The 17,376-nt window shown below is 42.0% G+C and overlaps 1 protein-coding gene and 1 long non-coding RNA gene across 7 annotated transcripts in view; one reads left to right on the top strand and one right to left on the bottom strand.

Annotated features, from left to right (window-relative positions):
* The window catches only part of MPPED2 (metallophosphoesterase domain containing 2), a 208,001-nt gene extending 192,226 nt beyond the window's left edge, over positions 1 to 15,775 (top strand). For 3 of the 6 annotated variants that reach the window (XM_020885983.2, XM_070472982.1, XM_020885984.2), the window contains exons 6-7: positions 2,274 to 2,387; positions 6,413 to 7,804. In XM_020885983.2, coding sequence (XP_020741642.1) covers positions 2,274 to 2,387; positions 6,413 to 6,531 — 233 coding nt within the window. In that variant the 3' untranslated portion in view covers positions 6,532 to 7,804. Of the gene's footprint in view, positions 1 to 2,273; positions 2,388 to 6,412; positions 7,805 to 11,441 lie in introns of those variants that run through there. The other 3 variants (XM_020885985.2, XM_070472983.1, XM_070472984.1) reach the window with 3 other exon arrangements.
* LOC110132564 (uncharacterized) overlaps positions 2,383 to 17,376 on the bottom strand; it is a 35,442-nt gene continuing 20,448 nt past the window's right edge. Inside the window, exons 3-6 of the long non-coding RNA XR_011489862.1 lie at positions 13,075 to 13,213; positions 7,955 to 8,097; positions 6,603 to 6,866; positions 2,383 to 2,512 (exon numbers count right to left, since the gene is read on the bottom strand). This is a non-coding gene — a long non-coding RNA (uncharacterized lncRNA). The remainder of the gene's footprint in view (positions 2,513 to 6,602; positions 6,867 to 7,954; positions 8,098 to 13,074; positions 13,214 to 17,376) is intronic.

Below are 17,376 nucleotides of genomic sequence, written 5' to 3'. Positions count from 1 at the left end.
ATCCTAGCCAAGTCGATCCTTTCCCGAGTAACCTAGTTAGGTCTGGGCTTGATCTTACTCTTAAGGCTGTTTACTGTCAGGGACTTGGGCATCCTCAGCATAGAAATGTTTACCTGCCTGAAGTATTATTTGGAAAATAATTTTGAACAGAACAATTGATGTGTTGTTAACAGTCATTAACTTTGGTACAAAAGCAAGTGGCAGTCGGTCTGAATTCTGGCCTCCAAAGAATTCACACATTCCAGGAACTCTTTTTTTTTTTTAATTAATTTTATTGGCTTATAGTTGCTTTACAATATTTTGTTGATTTCCTCTGTGCAACAAAGTGACTCAGCTACTCATATACATCTCTCTCTTTTGGGGGGAGATTCCCTTCGCATTTAGGTCACCACAGAGCATTGAATAGCATTTCCTGTGCTATACAGTAGGTTCTCATTAGTTATCTATTTTATACATAGTATCAGTAGTGTATATACGTCAATCCTAATCTCCCAATTCACCCCACCCCCATCCGGGAACTCTTAATAGAGAGCCTGCCATCCCTCTCTTTGTAGTAAAGATGGAGTGACCCAGAGAGCGGCTGTGCATGTAGCAGAGTAAGATCTACATCGGAGAGTTCCAAAATACTAATAAAAGTGAAAGTCGCTCAGTCGTGTCTGACTCTTTGCGACCCCGTGGACTATACAGTCCATGGCATTCTCCAGGCCAGAATACCGGAGTGAGTAGCCTTTCCCTTCTCCAGGGGGATCTTCCCGACCCAGGAATTGAATCGGGGTCTCCTGCATTGCTGGTGGATTCTTTACCAACTGAGCTATCAGAGAAGCCCTATTAATAAAAGGTCAAAGTTTTCATTAGGTAAAGCTGAACATTTATCGGTGTAGTTACTGGGAATTCTTGTGAGCATTCTGGACTAGAAGGTAGGAGGTGGATGTGGGGATTGGCCTTGAATCTTTTCCTGTTAAGAGAGGAACCATGGCACATGGGACTTCATTATTATGGTACAAGCAAGACACTTTCTCAGGTGATTATATATGAAATGAGATGTTTTCCCTCTTCAAAAAAAATACATCCATGAGGGAATATCCCAATCACTGTGGATTGAAGTTTTTTTTCCTCTAATTAACAAAGTTTTAAAATCTCTGATTGAATATTTTTTAGGGCCCCTGCTTGTATTCCATGCTTTTCCATATTCTCTGGCCACTCCCCAGTCAGCATGTCTTTACAGAGATGTTGAAACTTCATTTCTACTGTTTTGCCAAACAAAGTGGAGTGAGCTGGCCTTTCCCTTTCTGCTTGATCAGTTCTGAGTGGTAGAAATCACCTAATAGAGCTATGGCATGTGTTTCCACTGATTATGACTTAGCCTTTTGGTCTGTCTGCTTTCTTAAACGCCATCCTGCTGAGGCGATGGGATTCCGTTCTGGGCCATAATCATTCAGATAGCTGACACTTGCTATAATTGATGTCAGTTTTTATGGATTTTCTGCATTAGGCATAGAACTAAGTGGCTTTTACATAGAGGCAGCCATCAGCCCCAGCTTACTGCATGCCACCACAGGGTCACCATTGCTGCCCAGTTGCTAGAGAGGAGACCAGAGGAGGAGCTTGGCATTCCCAAGCTTGGGTCATCAGGAACCACCAAGGGTTAAGAGTTGATGTGTTTAAGTGAACAAGGACTTCCCTGGTGGTCCAATGGTTAGAACTCTGTACTTCCACTGCAAGGGGGCATGGGTTCAATCCCTGGTCAGGGAACTCTAAGACTCCACATGCCACACTGTGCTGCCAAAGATAAAAAATGATAATAAAAATAAAGAGAATAAGGTATCTTGTGGCCAGTTTATAGGAAGTCCCTCCCAGCCCTTCTTTTAAGTCTACATCTTGGAAGTAGACTGCTCTAAGAGAGCTATAATTTTTAAAAAAAGAAAGCAACTGAATTGAGAAAAAGAGAGAGTATGGGACTGCCGGGAATAAATGTCACTGGGCCCATGAAGAAGATTTGAAGCCCATGGCTGAATAAATCAAATCCCTCACAGGGGGGAAAAATGTTAATTAACGGAAGAAAAAAAATGGAAACCAAAAAAAAAAATTCAAGATCCTAAAGAAGACAAAGTAACGAGTGAAAAGTTCCTTAAAAGCCATTGTAAGCTTTAATGGGGAGGCTAGGATTACAGATAATGTAATAAACCTTCTGTGAGTTATGGCTTCCTGAAAGTCTAAATGAAACCTTACCTGAAGATAGAAAATTAAGAGTATTGATTGCCTTTTACCCTTAGGTTTTCGAGACTGGGTTCCAAAGGAGCTTCAGAGAGTGGGCTGCGTGGAGCTTTTAAACACAGTCCAGAGGCGAGTCCGGCCCAAACTCCATGTGTTTGGTGGAATCCATGAAGGTAAGACCAGAAGAAAGGGGTTCACAACATTATCAGTCATTAGCCATGATCTCATTTCACAATGGAGACCTTAGTTACTGGGAGTAACTGGAGTGGTGGTTTCCAAACTCTTTACCTGTGGAATGCTTTCAATGAGATGAAATGTTATGAGAAACACTTGCATATAAGGCTGAGAAGTATTTAGTGAACTACTCTCTTTTAAGCAGAATGTGCGTGCTCAGTCGCTCAGTCATGTCCAACTCCTTGCGACTCCGTAGTCTGTAGCCCAGCAGTCTCCTCTGTCCATGGGGGTTGTCCAGGCAGTACTGGAGTGGGTTGCCATGCCTCCTCCATAAGGAGTAAGAAACCAAGTCTGGTCCACCTTTTGGGAAACCCATCGCTAACCCCAGATGACTTCTGGACTCTCAGGACTCTGATAAAGAGTGTTTGATAACCACTATCGCAGAGCAGTACAGACAGAATAAAGGACAGATTTTCTCTTTAAGAGCATTAGAAGAAGTGGCCTGGATTTGAGGCTAAATAATGTCCTTGGCCTTTTCCTACCTATAAATATTACAGTTAATATGGAATATACACAAGGTAAGACTCTCCAAAAAATATTAATAACTTTGCACATGCAATGAAAGATATAGAACTGAAGTGGCGGAACCTACACATTTGCAGGTAGACTTTTCCTTACTAAGCTCAGAAAACCATTTCAGACTTCTCAGAAATCATCAATGCTATTAGTTGGGGCTGAGGTTAAACAGCATAATTAAATGTCCCCTAGATGGGAACTGGTCAAGTTGCTGTTTTCTGCCTTTCAGGGTAAGCTGTGAAGTCAAGTTCACAGAATCGGAAAGCCTCACTGGAAGCCCTAGATTTTGTCTCTCCTCACTTTTTCAAACCGGGGGTCCCTGGGCCTTGGGACAGACAGACCTTAGGTTTTGTGGTTGTACCATCATCTCCTGGTTTCATATGTTTGTGTGCAATGAGTGTATGTATGTGGGCAGCCTCATATTCACTCACTTACTGCTGTTACTCTGAGTTATTTATGAACCTGCAGGTGAGTTTAGGCCTGATGCTGCGAAAAACCAAAGTTTTCTTTGCAAAGTCCTCAATCCAGTGGCTTCCGGGCTAGGTGGGTGATAAACAGCATATTGAAATCATCCTACTGGGGTCGGAGAAAATCCAGCTTGCTCCGAGTGCAGGCATGAGCTGTGTGGATGGAGAGCAGGGGCCAGCTCCCTGAGAGCGGATATCACCCTGCCCTGACTTTGAACCACACTCTTTGGAAAGGAGGGCACTTCTCTAAGGCCTGATACAAGTTGGGAGTAGGGGAAGGATGGAAGATTATGTCTAAATAGCATTTCTGGGGAGCAGTTATGAATTTCTGCATCCTCACCTATAAGTTTGCATTTTATCCTTTTAAAAAAAATCATTAATTAGCTTTAAAATAGCCAGACAATTGAGGAATTCCACTGAAGTCCCCAAATAATAAACTTGCTTAAAGGGAAGGCGATCATATTCAAATAAACTTGTCTCGCTTTTATTCGTTTAAGACAGCTGAAGAGGGCAGAGAGAGGGCAAATACCAGCCTCTTGATGGAGAGAGATAACAAGACTTTATGACCCCAGAACTAAACAGTGCACATTTTAAATGCTTCTTTTCTTTTCTTAAGAGATTTTTTCCATTGACCCTCATTAAGCTCTCCACAGGCTTATTTAGAGAAATTTTAGCAAATGGAAGAAAAAAAGCCTTATCAGTTATTTGTATAAGTCCTGATAAATTCCTTTTTTCACAGATGTAGTCTTGTGTGCCATAAGAACCTGATACCGACATAGAATTACAGACTTAATTACAGAGGCTGTAAGACAAAATATAAGGTATCCAGGGACGTGTGCGAATCTGCAAACGTGCTAAAAATTTCAACGTGTTGAAATTTGTAAGAGATATGAACATATGTACCAAAGACCCAGAGAAACCTGCTTAGCTTTCCTCTCACAGGTCACAAGAGATTTATACTGCCTATGGGAAGTATTTTCACTTGAGCCAGTGTCCAGTGGTGTAGGAAGCAGTGTCCTATGGTGGCGTCTCTCCAGACCACTTGGACATTTGATGGTTTCTTGTTTAGTTCCTAAGTTGTGTCCGACTCTTTGCGACCCTAAGAATGGTAGCCCACCAGCCTCCTTTGTCCATAGGATTTTCCAGACAAGATTACTGGAGTGGGTTGCCATTTCCTTTTCCAGGGGATATTCCTGACCCAGAGGTTGAACCCAAGTCTCCTGCATTGCAGGCAGATTCTTTACTGCTGAGCTACCCAGGAAGACTTCAGATATTTGATTATTTCCTGATTCTTTTGAATAAAATGGAACTCAGCATCAAAGTCACACAATTCAAGTAAGAAAATGTTGACTAAAAAGATGCACAATGTGAGAGTTTTGACTTAAGTGTTATTTGGGGGCAAAATGAGAACTGCCGTCTGGGAGACAGCAGCTCAGATAACTGAGAAACTGTTCCAAAGAGGTAGTGGAGGAATGTCAGTATATAAGATTTTGGTGAAGGGGCATTCAGTGCAATCAAGCATTTACTTTATAAAAGCTTTTCTGCTAGTCACGAGGAGCTGATGTCACCATGGAGGGATTTAGTGCTTTTCTAGATATGAAGAGATGCAAGGGATGGGGTCCGTGTAGTCAAAGCTATGGTTGTTTCAGTAATCATGTATAGACGTGAGAGATGGACCATAAAGAAGGCTGAGCACTGAAGAATTGCTGCTTTGGAATTGTGCTGCTGGAGAAGACTCTTTTGAGAGTTCCCTTGGACTGCAAGCAGATCCATCCAATCCATCCCAAAGGAAATCAGTCCTGAGTATTCATTGGAAGGACTGATGCTAAAGCTCTAATACTTTGGCCACCTAATGCGAAGAGCTGACTCATTAGAAAAGACCCTGATGCTGGGAAAGATTGAAGGTGGGAGGAGAAGGGGATGACAGAGGATGAGATGGTTGGATGGCATCTCCAACTCGGTGGACATGAGTTTGAGCAAACTCCCAGAGATGATGAAGAGCAGGGAAGCCTGAAGTGCTGCAGTCCATGGTTCACAAAGAGTCGGACACGACTGAGCGACTGAACAACAGAGGGTTGGTCAAGAAATCAGTTCCTGAAAATATCTTAGCTATCTAAAGACCTGTTCCACCAGTTTCCCTGGAGCACAGAGTGCCTCACTCTCCATCCTGACCTGCCTTCAGGGCATGTTGAAAGTCAACAGCTGCAGCAACCCGGGATTCTATTTCCACAGAGGCAGATGGCAAATGCCCTTGGCAAGCCCCAGTTTGTAGTTGACAGTAAGGTCACTTAATGTTGGAATTTCCCTCATGGTCCAGTGGCTAGGATTCCAGCACTTCCAATGCAGGGGGCCCAGGTTTAATTCCTGGTCAGGGAACTAGATCCCACATGCCACAACCGAAGATCCTGCATGCTGCAGCTGAGACTCAGCGGAGCCAAAGTTGACTTTTTGTTAACTTTCATTGAGGCAGTTTAGAGCTTATTTTATAGATAAAGAAGCTAGGCATTCATGTCTCCCAAGTGCCAGTACAATACCCTGCCTGAGTCTTGCCTGTCTTGAAGCCCATTTGGGGTTGAGTAAAGGGTGTGTTTGCTGTTGAGGAGTTTATGTTACTCACCTTCTTCCCTGGAACTCAATAGTTAATACAGGGCTTTGAAATGAAAATCATATTTGAAAAAAAACGGGGAAAAATGTTTTTTTCTTTATTCTCACTAGTAAAAAAATCACAGCCTCTCCTCTACAAATCAAGTGTTGAAATAAATTAAAAAGAATCACTTTTCTTTGAAGTAGAGGATTCCCCCTTTAAAGAAAATAAAAGCAGGAGGCAGCTTCTGAAAGCTGTAACATCCAGAGGGGGCTCCACTGAATTTCATCTCACTGCCCACTGGCAAAGACTTTTTTGTTTTCCTTGTCTGATAGTCCTGCACTGAGTCACTATCATTTGTATATTTCACAGTAAGTGTGACACTCTCTCTCCACAGGTTATGGCATTATGACCGACGGTTACACAACGTACATCAATGCCTCAACGTGTACAGTCAGCTTTCAACCGACCAACCCTCCAATTATATTTGACCTTCCAAACCCACAGGGTTCCTGAAGCTCCTAACACCCAATTGGAATGTGAGGAAAGGTCTAAAAAAACTGCCATTTTTCTAATTATAAACTTACATTCTCTTCCTTGTTTATTTCCAGATCCTGTGAGTTCTTTTTGTAAATTGCTGGAACACAAATGATGCTAGAGGTTATGCTTCTTCTTTTTTTTTTTTTTTTTTTAAATGGGGCATCCATTCGAATCAAAAGAGCGTTGTGAATTTGTAAAATGACTTCTGTTTTCTCAAAGGCCACGCCATTGTAAATTGTTAGTGTTCGCCAAAGGACAGCCAAGCTTTCTTTTGAAAAGGTGAAAAAGGTCTTATTTTAATATGCTTTAAGCTGGAAAAAAAAAAAAAAGAAATAAAGCAGGTAGGCAGTGTTTTAAAAACCACCCAGATTTGCACAACAGTTTAAGAGTATTGTTTGAAGTATTTTATTTTTATGATGTTTGTTGTTGTTGTGTTGTTTTTCTTGGGAATGCTTCTTTTTTGCAGACGTGGCCCAGATTTAGAGCAGTCTTTGCAACAAAAGTAGGCGTGGAAAAGACTTCCCTTCACACTCTCACTATAAAGCAGTGTCAAGGGGAAAAAACAACTCTCGTTTAGAGGATGGCTTAGCTAGTGAGATCCATATTGTGGTTATACAAGGTCTCATTGTCTGTTTGTTTCTTTTAAATTATTTTAGCTTTAAAAATATGGAAATGGAATCTGTCAAGAGCAGGTATTTCATGCAGTTGAAAAAAAGAGCGTGCAGACTCCTTTTCAATATGGATTTATATATATAAATATTTTTTGTGTATTATGACTAAGTTAGGAGTTTAATATTGCCAAGGACAGTACAACTGTAAAGGGCTGCTTGATAGTGGAGCATCAGAAGTCCGAAGGAGATGACGCATGTTCTCAGAACTCAAGGTCTTAAAGAGCTTGAGTTAAATCTAGGTACACTTGCAGGCGTGTATAGATTTAAATGGATGCAATGGAAGCTAACTAAAATAAGGCTTAGTTGTCCTTTATATTTAAATACCCTGAATTGTCTTCTTACGTCCTTCTCCCTCCCCACCCCCCCATTTTGCACTGTGTGTTGATGCAATCTTCGCTAGCACAAAATATTGTCGCTAATAGTCATTTCTGTTTTCCCATTGTAAATGCTGTTGAGCTTTATTCTATTTTATGTTATCTTGTTAATGAAATTTAGGAAAGCAGTTGTTTCTTTAAATTTATTGTGATATTCTATATCTAGCGGCCTTTATATGCAAATAAAATTGCAAGATTTTTAAATCTGTACTGTTTGGAGGGTTGGCTGGTGGGAGGGTGGTAGTTTAGTCCTGGGGAAAGAGGGATTTATTCATATGCAACATTGGTACTCCCTTTCAGAGGAATTAGAATAAGTGACTTTTTTTTTTCTAATTTTCAATAAATTTTTATTACCTGCCATTCACGGGCTGGCAGGTAGATCGATAAGGCACTCAGCGTACTCTTTCCTTCCATCATGCTGTCATCTGTCTTGCTGTAGATTTCAGAAGGTGAGGATTTCATCTTTAGCTATTGTAATTTCTAGAGGAACAGAGGGGCTGTGCAGAAGAGGGACTGTTGTGGACATGTGTGTGGTATTGAGAAGACAAACCAGTGGGTAACAGAGTAACCCCTGCATGCATGCTCTCTTTGGTCCCCAGGAGCAGTCACCATCCCCCCCTCACTTTTTATTTTTAAATAAATAATGTCCCCCACTAGAATCCCTGAAGGAGGAAATGGCAACCCACTCCAGTATTCTTGCCTGGGAAATCCCATGGACAGAGGAGCCTGGCCGGCTACAGTCCGTGGGATTGCAGAAAGTCAGACATGACTTAGAGACTAAGGCGGCACGCACCACTAGAATGTTTGTGGCGGCCAGGAGGCAGCAGGGGGCCGGGTGGGGAAAACCGTATTTCATTTCTTTTATTTTCTCTGGGAGAGCCGTTAAAGAAAAGCAGCATGATCTTGAATCTGCAATATATCCCATACATCTGCATTCCAGTGCCTGTTGGATTGTAGCATTCTGACACATCTTCCTCCCTTCCTACCCACGGGGCATCCTTTGGTATAATCCACAAAAAGAATTCTTTGATTTCAGTACCAACAAATTACAGAGAATGTCCTAGGCCAGAATTCTGGCTCATATTCATGCTGTTAATACTCATGAAGTGTCTTGGGTGGCCACCCAGAGCCAGAAGTGGTCTATGACCTTAGTAGCTGAGATGTGCTGTGGATGTTAACCATGCTTCCTTGACCTACTGCATCAGCAGAAGAGGGTGGTGATTTCAGGCTCATTCCCTGGGTGCTGAGCTGAGCGTTGACCGAATGGGAATTTCAGCTGGTTACAGTGTAGGGAGTTAGGCCCAGACTTCTGGAAAAGCAGGCTCTCCAGAGACAGGTGGATGATCGCGATGACAAGTGTGCGTGCCCAGCCCTTGAGAGCACGTCTGGACACTAATTAAGCTAAGCACTTACTAAAATTGCTTTCCATTGTGTGGGGGCAGGAAGCAGCCCCGTCTGTTAATCTAGGGGGTGGACTGGCTCAGACAGAGCTTCCTTCAGCCAGTCCATGTTCACCATTCCATATGTGTGAACTGCCTCCGGGGGGGCCCAGGATGACTGTCCCAAGGCCAGACGTTTTTTCTGCTGGGCTTTATAACAAGGAAACATCAGAAATAGCTCGTAGACATCATGCACTTTCTATCCTTCTGTCCCCAGGCACTCTGCTGAGTCGGTTTCCTATTTTATTTCTGTTGTTTTTCAGTTGCCAACTCGTGTCTGATTATTTGTGACCCCATGGACTATAGCACGCCAGGCTTCCCTGTCCTTCACTATATCCTGGAGTTTGCTCAAATTCATGTCCATTGAGTCAGTGAGGGTAGCCAACCATCTCATCCTCTGCGCCCCCCTCTTCTTTTGCCTTCAGTCTTCCCCAGCATCAGGGTCTCAGAATCCTGGGAGAGGTTACATAAGCCCCACTTTTTAGATAGGAAACTGAGACTCCAAAAGCTAAGTCACTTTCCCTAGGAAAATGGAAGGTTCAAAGTCATTCCCTAGGGAAATGGAAGGTCCATTTGACTCTGTAGTCAATATCCTGTTCATCACCCGACCTCTAGGACGGAAAGGAGGATGCCATCCAAGAGCTGATGGAAGGCTTCTGGGGCCTGGGGCACTCCCCCGCCCTCACCCCGGGGCCTGCTGAAGCGCACCGCACAGGGCTTTGTGACTGCATCCAGCTGCACCACGTCCTTCCCCCTTGAAGCCCAGCACGGTGCGGTGCAGAAGACCACAGAGCCTAGAGCCAGCGCCTGGCTCCCCGGGGCCTGGCTTCCCCTCAAGCTGGCATGGATACCTTTGGCTGGGTACTCACCCTTCCTGTAAAAGGGGGGTGATGGTGATGATGACGACTTCATTGTACATTGTTGGCCTACGTTACGTGATGTGGAGATCACTGCCTGGCATCTTAGTAAGTGGTAACACACGCTTATTAAACACCATCTCCTGTGCTGCCTTGAGATTCTCCAGGCAGGACCTGCCTGTTGACTTCTCACCTACAAGAGCATTGTTTCCGAGAAAGTGTGTCTGTTTGCAGGCATTGGAAACCATTAACGAATCTTTCTTTACAAGAATATGTCTTCTTTGGAGAAATGTCCGTTTAGGTCTTCTACCCATTGAGCTGTATGAGCTGCTTATATGTTTTGGAGAGTAATCCTTTGTCAGTTGTTTCATTTGCAATTATTTTCTCCCATTCTGAGGGTTGTCTTTTAATCTTGCTTATTGTTTCCTTTGCTGTGCAAAAACTTTTAGGTTTCATGAAGTCTCATTTGTTTATTTTTGTTTTTATTTCCATTATTCTAGACCACCATGTGTAAACTAGATAGCGGGTAAGAAGTTGCTGTTTAACAAACACAGGGAGGCCAGGCAGGCACTCTGTGATGATCTGCAGGGCTGGGGTGTGGGGAGGGAAGGGAGGTGATATATGTGTAATTATGGATGATTTGCATTGTTGTATGGCAGAAACCATCGCAACATTGTAAAGCAATTTTCCTCCAATTAAAAAATAAATTAAAAAAAAGAACATGAAGAATGCCAAGGGCATTTGCTAGAGGCAGATCAGGGAGACTGATTTTTCAGTTTGGGTATCTTAGTTTGCAAAATCCCATCTAATCTCAGAACAGGAAGGGGTCTGTATTCTTTCAAGTCGCATTAAACGGCACCCATGGATCTTAGCCTCTCTTGCCCTTTGGGTCTTTACATTTCATCTCACCATCTTTTGAAAGCTCAATTAGTGAATTTTTTCTCTAAATTTTCTCCCCAGCTCCTTTTGTCTTATAAAGATGCTGGGGGATGCCAAAATCCCCTTAAGAGGCAGGTCACTGTTGTTCTGACAGGTGGCCAGCGTTAAGCCTGCCTTCATCTCCATCACTTAAGTAAATAAATACTGTGACCCAGGTCTTAAGTAGGGAGAAACAGAAGCTGGGAGGATTGGGGACTTGTCAATTGCAGATAAAACACTTGCTGTGCCCAGAATAATGTCCCCCTCCCCCAGCCCTCATCCAGCAAGAATGTGCTGCTTTGATAGAGTTAACATCCACATAGTATTTTGCTTTTCCAGTGTCTTTTCATGCCCTTCTCATGCCTTCTCATTTCCCACTTTCCTAAAAATTTTAAGGTACTTTTTGTTTAATTATTAAACCAAAGTGAGTTCAGATTAAGTGAATTTTGAGAATTCAGCTCTGAGCTGAGGCATTTGGAAATACTGCTGGGCATGGAGCAGGAGGTCATTGGAAGTGGGGAAGGGTCCTGGACTGGACAGTCTTAATGAGCGGTTTCATAGAAGGCTCTAAGCCCACTTCTGGCTATCACCTTCTTAACACAAAATGTTTTTTCTCCTACTTTGCAGTGAAGAAGCAGGATTGCTGCATGTATGACTCAGAAGTTTAAAGCTATTTTCTTTTCCTTTGCAAAATGTCACCTCTACCAATCTACTTCTGTCCTTCCTTTCCATGGAAGAGAAAACCATGCTAATTGAAAAGCCTCTCTGGGAAGCCTCTTTGGATGCCTGTATAAAATGACTTCTGCAGCTCATGAGACGTTCAGAGAGGGTCCGTGGCACCACCGTGTTCATACAGCAAATTCAAAGAGATAGCCCTGCGCTGACATTCGAACTCTTAACTTGGAACATAAACCACTCTCTCAACTTGACATTCAGGACTAATCGAAGATGGGGAGATGAGTTTGGCCAGACATAATGTAATTTTGTACCCAAGAACAAGTTGCCTATATGGGGCTTATTAAACTAGATTTCTTGAAAAAAGCTCAGAATCTGACCCCCAAGTGTTCCCATGAGTGTTCACTTTTTTCCCTTCAACTTGTCCACCTACAATTTCTCTGATGGGCAGCCGGTTCCTTCTACTGGAAGAGATGGGTGCCTGGTTTCTGCCTTTGCTACCTCTGAACTTGGACTGCTCTCCGTCATGCATTTTGACATGCATATGCATGTCCTGTCTGGAAGACATTGGATGCGGGTCAGAGCTCCCAACTTGGGCACCAGACATGGTTGTTTTCAAATCCCAGCTCTGTCATTGGCCATCTGGGTAGCCTTGGATGTGGTATTCACTTCGCTCAGCCTCAGGCTCCACACCTGGGTAATGGGAATACTTCCTACCTGACAGTGGATTTGGCAGAGTTTTGATATAACATCATAGGATCCTGGGCCCAGTGAGCTATTATTTAAAAATGGAAGATTTTATTCTGCCAGCCATCATACTTTCTTACAGATGCAGAAAGAAACATGAAGCTTATTTTTCTCTGTTAGAGCCCTTGACATGAGCAAGTGAATTCCTTGAACTGGCCTGAGTCAGGGTGAAGGAGCTGCAAAGCCCAGCCATAAATCAAGCTCTTTAAATTCCTCTCTCTCTCTCCCTCTCTGAGCTACCTGACAAAACATTTGTGGTAGGTTCTTCTCGACCCCTTCTTATTTCCTTCCTGAATTAGGGATGCCTTACAAGACAAAAATCTTGAGGTAAAAGGCCTTTCATATCCGAGAGCATCTATATCAGGGTAATGGTGAGAGAGAAAAATGCATTTCCATTAGGAAGCGTGGCCACAGTGGTACTAAAAGCACAAGTAGACTAAACATTCAGAGCGGAGAGCCTGTGCCCATCAATCAGCTTTGATTTTTATGAAGCCACAGTTACCATGAGGTACATCTGAATGCTCTCAGAGCCCACTTACCAAGGGAAAGAGCTGTGATTTCATAGCCTGTTTCTGCCCCAGCCTTAGTGGATGACCTTGGAAATCCAAGGCCGAGCTTTCCAGTAGGAGCTCCAGAAATAGCAAATGACTTGGAACCCGAATGCTCCATGCTTGGGCTCACCAACATGCCCTTGCACATACTGGCAATAATGCTTCAGTAGCAACAACTTAATCTTCATATTTCCTGGAAACTTTTCTGAGTTCCCTTATCCTTACCCAGAATACCCCCAACCCTTGATACCATCATAGCCACCCCCTCACCCCACACACACATCTACCTGTAGAACATTCAGATCACTGCTTGTCTGCCTGTGAGCTTCTTGAGATCAGTGACAAGATCTTCTGTCTCTGCATTCCCAGCATCTAAGTCCAAAGACCCGCTTTCTTAATAAGTTGTTTGGCAGAAAATAGCCAGGTCTGCAAAAAAGATAGAAGAAATTAATCACAGATCAGATCAATAAATATTTATTGGACACCATAAGCCCAGTGATGTACCAAAAAGCTTCTTTTGTAAGACCCAGTTCTTGGCATGAAAAGTCATTTTGGTCCTAAAAAAAAAAAAAAAAAAGATATTGACACATGAAGTTAAACAACAATAAGCAATTTAAATAATAGTTCAAGACAGCAGTAAAAGAATCAGAGTCTGTAATGCATAGTTTTCTCCAGTTATATGAGTGGCCATCATTCTGGGGAAGTGCTCACCGGGGTTTAAGCTCCAGACAAGCATGGGCAGCTACCCCAGGAAAGGGAGTCTGATTGATAATGATCATGTCCATCCCATGCAGCTTCATTCCTGGAGGAGAAAAACCAGTCTGGCCAGTGGCAATTCCAAATGTGTCACGTAGCTGGTTTGTTTTCTTAATTTACTCTATGAAATGGTTTTCTCTAATGGCATGCCATTGACAAAATGCACCATAATGTCTTCATCCATCACCTCCAAGTGCTTTTGCATGCATCAGTTGTTGACTTGTTTTCTCCCGTTCAGCACATAAGTGAAAGGAATGATTTATCCAAGGCCACAAGTTACTTTTATATGGAATCTGAAATAGCTCCCTGGAGAAATACTGCCCTAGCACATGTTTCTTTATGCTGCTCTGAACTTGTATTGAAAGGTGACTTTGGCCTGGACTGCACTGATATCCTCCTGACCAGTGTTTCCTGGGGGGGAGTCTATTGTGGTTTGTAACTCTCAGATATAAGAGCTCGCACTCCTGTGAGTGCAACCATTTAGGGCTGGGTTGTAGGGGGTGGAAACTGGGACTTGGCCTTTGATGCTGTGTAAGGACATTTGAACATGTAATGAGATTCCCCCATGAGCTCTCTTGAACTCACATTCACCAGGAAGAGAAAGGGTATGACATGCATGAATGCCCTTCCCTTCCTTCTTTTAATTGGTCCCACTTCCTTGAACTTCGCTTCCCAGGCTGGAGACAGTCTGGGCCTTAACCCTTCAGAGTTTTGCACATCATTGATGCAGAAATGGAAGCAAAACAGGAACATCAAGATAATTCTTATTAGACCTGAATAGACATTTTTCCAGAGAAGGCATACAAATTGCCAACAGACACATGAAAAGGTGCTCAGCATCATTTATCATTGGGGAAAGGCAAATCAAAACCGCAATGAGGTATCACCTCACCTCTGTCATAATGGTTATCATCAAATAGACAACAAAAAGAAACTGTTGAGGAGGATGGGGAGAAAAAGGAACTCTTGTACACAGTTGGTGGGAATATAAATTGGTTTGGCCATTATGTAAAACAGTGGGGAGGTTCCTCAAAAGAGTAAAAAATACAACCACTATACAAGCTAGCAATTCTACATCTTGGCATTTACTTGAAGAAAAAAATACTAATCTGAAAATATACCTACACCTCCATGTTCATAGCAAGCATTGTTTACAATAGCCAAAATATGGAAAGTATTCAGAATGTCCATTGATAGATGAGTGGATAAAAAAGATGTGATACACATACACACACAATGGAATATTACTCAGCCATAAAAAGAATGAAATATTGCTATTTGTAACAATATAGATGGGCCTAGAGGATATTATGCTAAGTGAAATAAGAGAAAAAGTCAAATGCTATGTGATTTCACTTATATGTGGAATCTAAAAAACAAAGCAAATGAATAGACATAACAGAAATGGACTTACAGAGAGCAAATTGGCAGTTGCCAGAGGGGAGAGGAGTGAGGAGCTGGGTGAAATACATAAAGCGGATTAAGAGGTACAAACTTCCAATATAAGTCACAGGGATGAAATATGCAGGATAAGGAATATAATCAATAATACTGTTAAAATTTTGTTTGGTGAGAGATGGTTACTAGACTTTAATGTATTTAAATATCCCATCACTGTATGTTGTACACCTGAAACCTAGTAACGTATGCAACTATACGTCGATTAATTTTTTTAACAAAAGATCATTTTTATCTGCTAAAGTTTCCTTGAGAGAAGGCAGAGAATGGCAATCTCAAAATCAGACTTGGTACTGACACAGACACTGCAAAGCTTTTGTCTGATTGATGGTGACCGTAAAGATTAAACGTTTGAAGTATCTTAAGAGTACGGAGATCCTGGAATGTTGAACACAGTACTCCTATCTGCAGTGCTACTAACTTATGGCAAGATTTGAAATAGCATGTTTACCTTCTTAATTCTTATCTCAAAAGTTGAAAAGTATAACATGGAGGGTTTCTTTCACCTGAGAAAATGTGTTGGAATCAATTTTACGGCTATAGTGTTAATCGGCTACGGCTATCATCACACTGTGTTTCTCTATTAAAGGAGGGGAAAGATAGAGACTGTATGTCAACAATACTACATCATATATGTAACAAATTAACCCTTTTCCTTGACTGGCTATATTTCTGGGTACAAGTGGAATTGAAATAAGGTGTACAGAAGGATAAGAATTCCCTTACATTGTTTTCTAAAGGGCTGAATAACCAAAATAAAAAATCTGGAACTAATCATAAGACCACTGATTGTAATGGGAGCAATGCATTGGTTTCACATCTTATAAGCAAAAGCTGTATGTTCTAGGAAAAGTCAGAAACTATAGTAGATTGGCATTGTATTTCTCTTGCCTTTTTATTGAATAGATCATCTTCCCAAAGAAAGATGAAGTCTCTGTGTATAGCATCCAGAGATAGCAATACAATATGCTTGAGTTCAGAAATTATGCTGAGAAATGTATTCAATATAAAGGTGAAGTAGGGGTGAGGAAATGAGAATAAGGAGAGAAAGCAAGAGGTCTAGGTTCAAAAATCAATGAACTTTGGATTTCTGAGACCAATAGGTGTGACTTGTATATGTCTTTTGCTCTCTTTCTTTAAACTGAATTGACGGATTTATCTTCTCTAATGTTAGGACATCTGGTTGTTGGATTCATATGAAGTCTGCTGGCTTTTGTAAGGAGACAGGGAGAGCCGGACTGCCCCTGCCATCACAGTCCATATGATGGGTTTTTCTAGCACAATCAACACAATGGCACATGGAAGGCTGTTTTGTGAGAATGTTACTTTTAACAAAGATTCCTCCCAAGAAATGAATCATGTATCTCCAGTGAAGTGACAAGATGCAGGCTCTTTCAGCTCTACGTGTAGATTCAGCAGTATCTGATTTATTGATATCAATATTTATATCCATGTCAGTTGTGCTGTGGTTGGTTGGTGGTATTTGCAGTGAATAGCTTGGCTGGGATGCTGAGGACATCACCTACTGTTTTTAAAAACTCAGCCTTCTCAAAGCTATTTAAAGAAGCCCTTCATCATCACTTCTTTCCACCAATGTTAAAAGCAATTCAGTAGAGGCATTCTCCTTTCATAGTCCCCCAGGTAATTGTTACTGACCTACAGGCATTCTGGAGGGAGACATATGTTGGCAATCTTTTTCCCCTTATGTAGTTCCTTTTCCTCTGAAAGTTTTGTAAGATTGTTAAGTGTCACTCTTCAGTTGAATCTATGTATAGTTCTTTCAGGTTGTTAGAAAATGTTCCTACTCTTCACCTAAAGTCAAAAAGATTCTGTTTGAACCTCATTTGAGTAAGGAGGTTTGAAAGTGGCATACCCAGTAGATAACTTTGTGGGTGTTAGTGGCCAGTAACGGGCACTTGGGGGATGTTAGATGGAGGGCAGAGATGCAAATCTGTACCTCGGTAGGCAGGCACCAGATCCCTAATATTTTCTCATGTGGCCACTCTTCATCAGGCACCATATTTAGCATAATATTGAGGGAAGAGTTGGGCCAAAGAGAGGCTCCATCTGAAGCCTTAACCACAGTGGTCTAACCTGCATCAGAGCAAATGAGTTTTTCTCCAGGTGACCTGCATCAAATCAGTGGTGCCATTCCCTTTTCTTTAACACGCTGTACACGCAGTCACCATTTTCTGTTGTGATTTTTGCAGACCATGACTTATTTCATCACTTTTATTTTTTAGCCATGATGTCTATAAAGAGGCAAAGGTACCAGTACATTCATTTATTAGTGTTTGATAACAAACATGTTTTATTGGAGAAAGAAATGAATACGAAGTAATTGACCTTTGGACCATGTGGTTAGGAGTGCATGT

The sequence above is a fragment of the Odocoileus virginianus genome, chromosome 10 (genome assembly GCF_023699985.2).
Source record: "Odocoileus virginianus isolate 20LAN1187 ecotype Illinois chromosome 10, Ovbor_1.2, whole genome shotgun sequence".
Classification (NCBI taxonomy): domain Eukaryota; kingdom Metazoa; phylum Chordata; class Mammalia; order Artiodactyla; family Cervidae; genus Odocoileus; species Odocoileus virginianus.
Note: the sequence above shows the minus strand (reverse complement) of the source record. Positions and strands in the feature narration are given on the sequence as shown.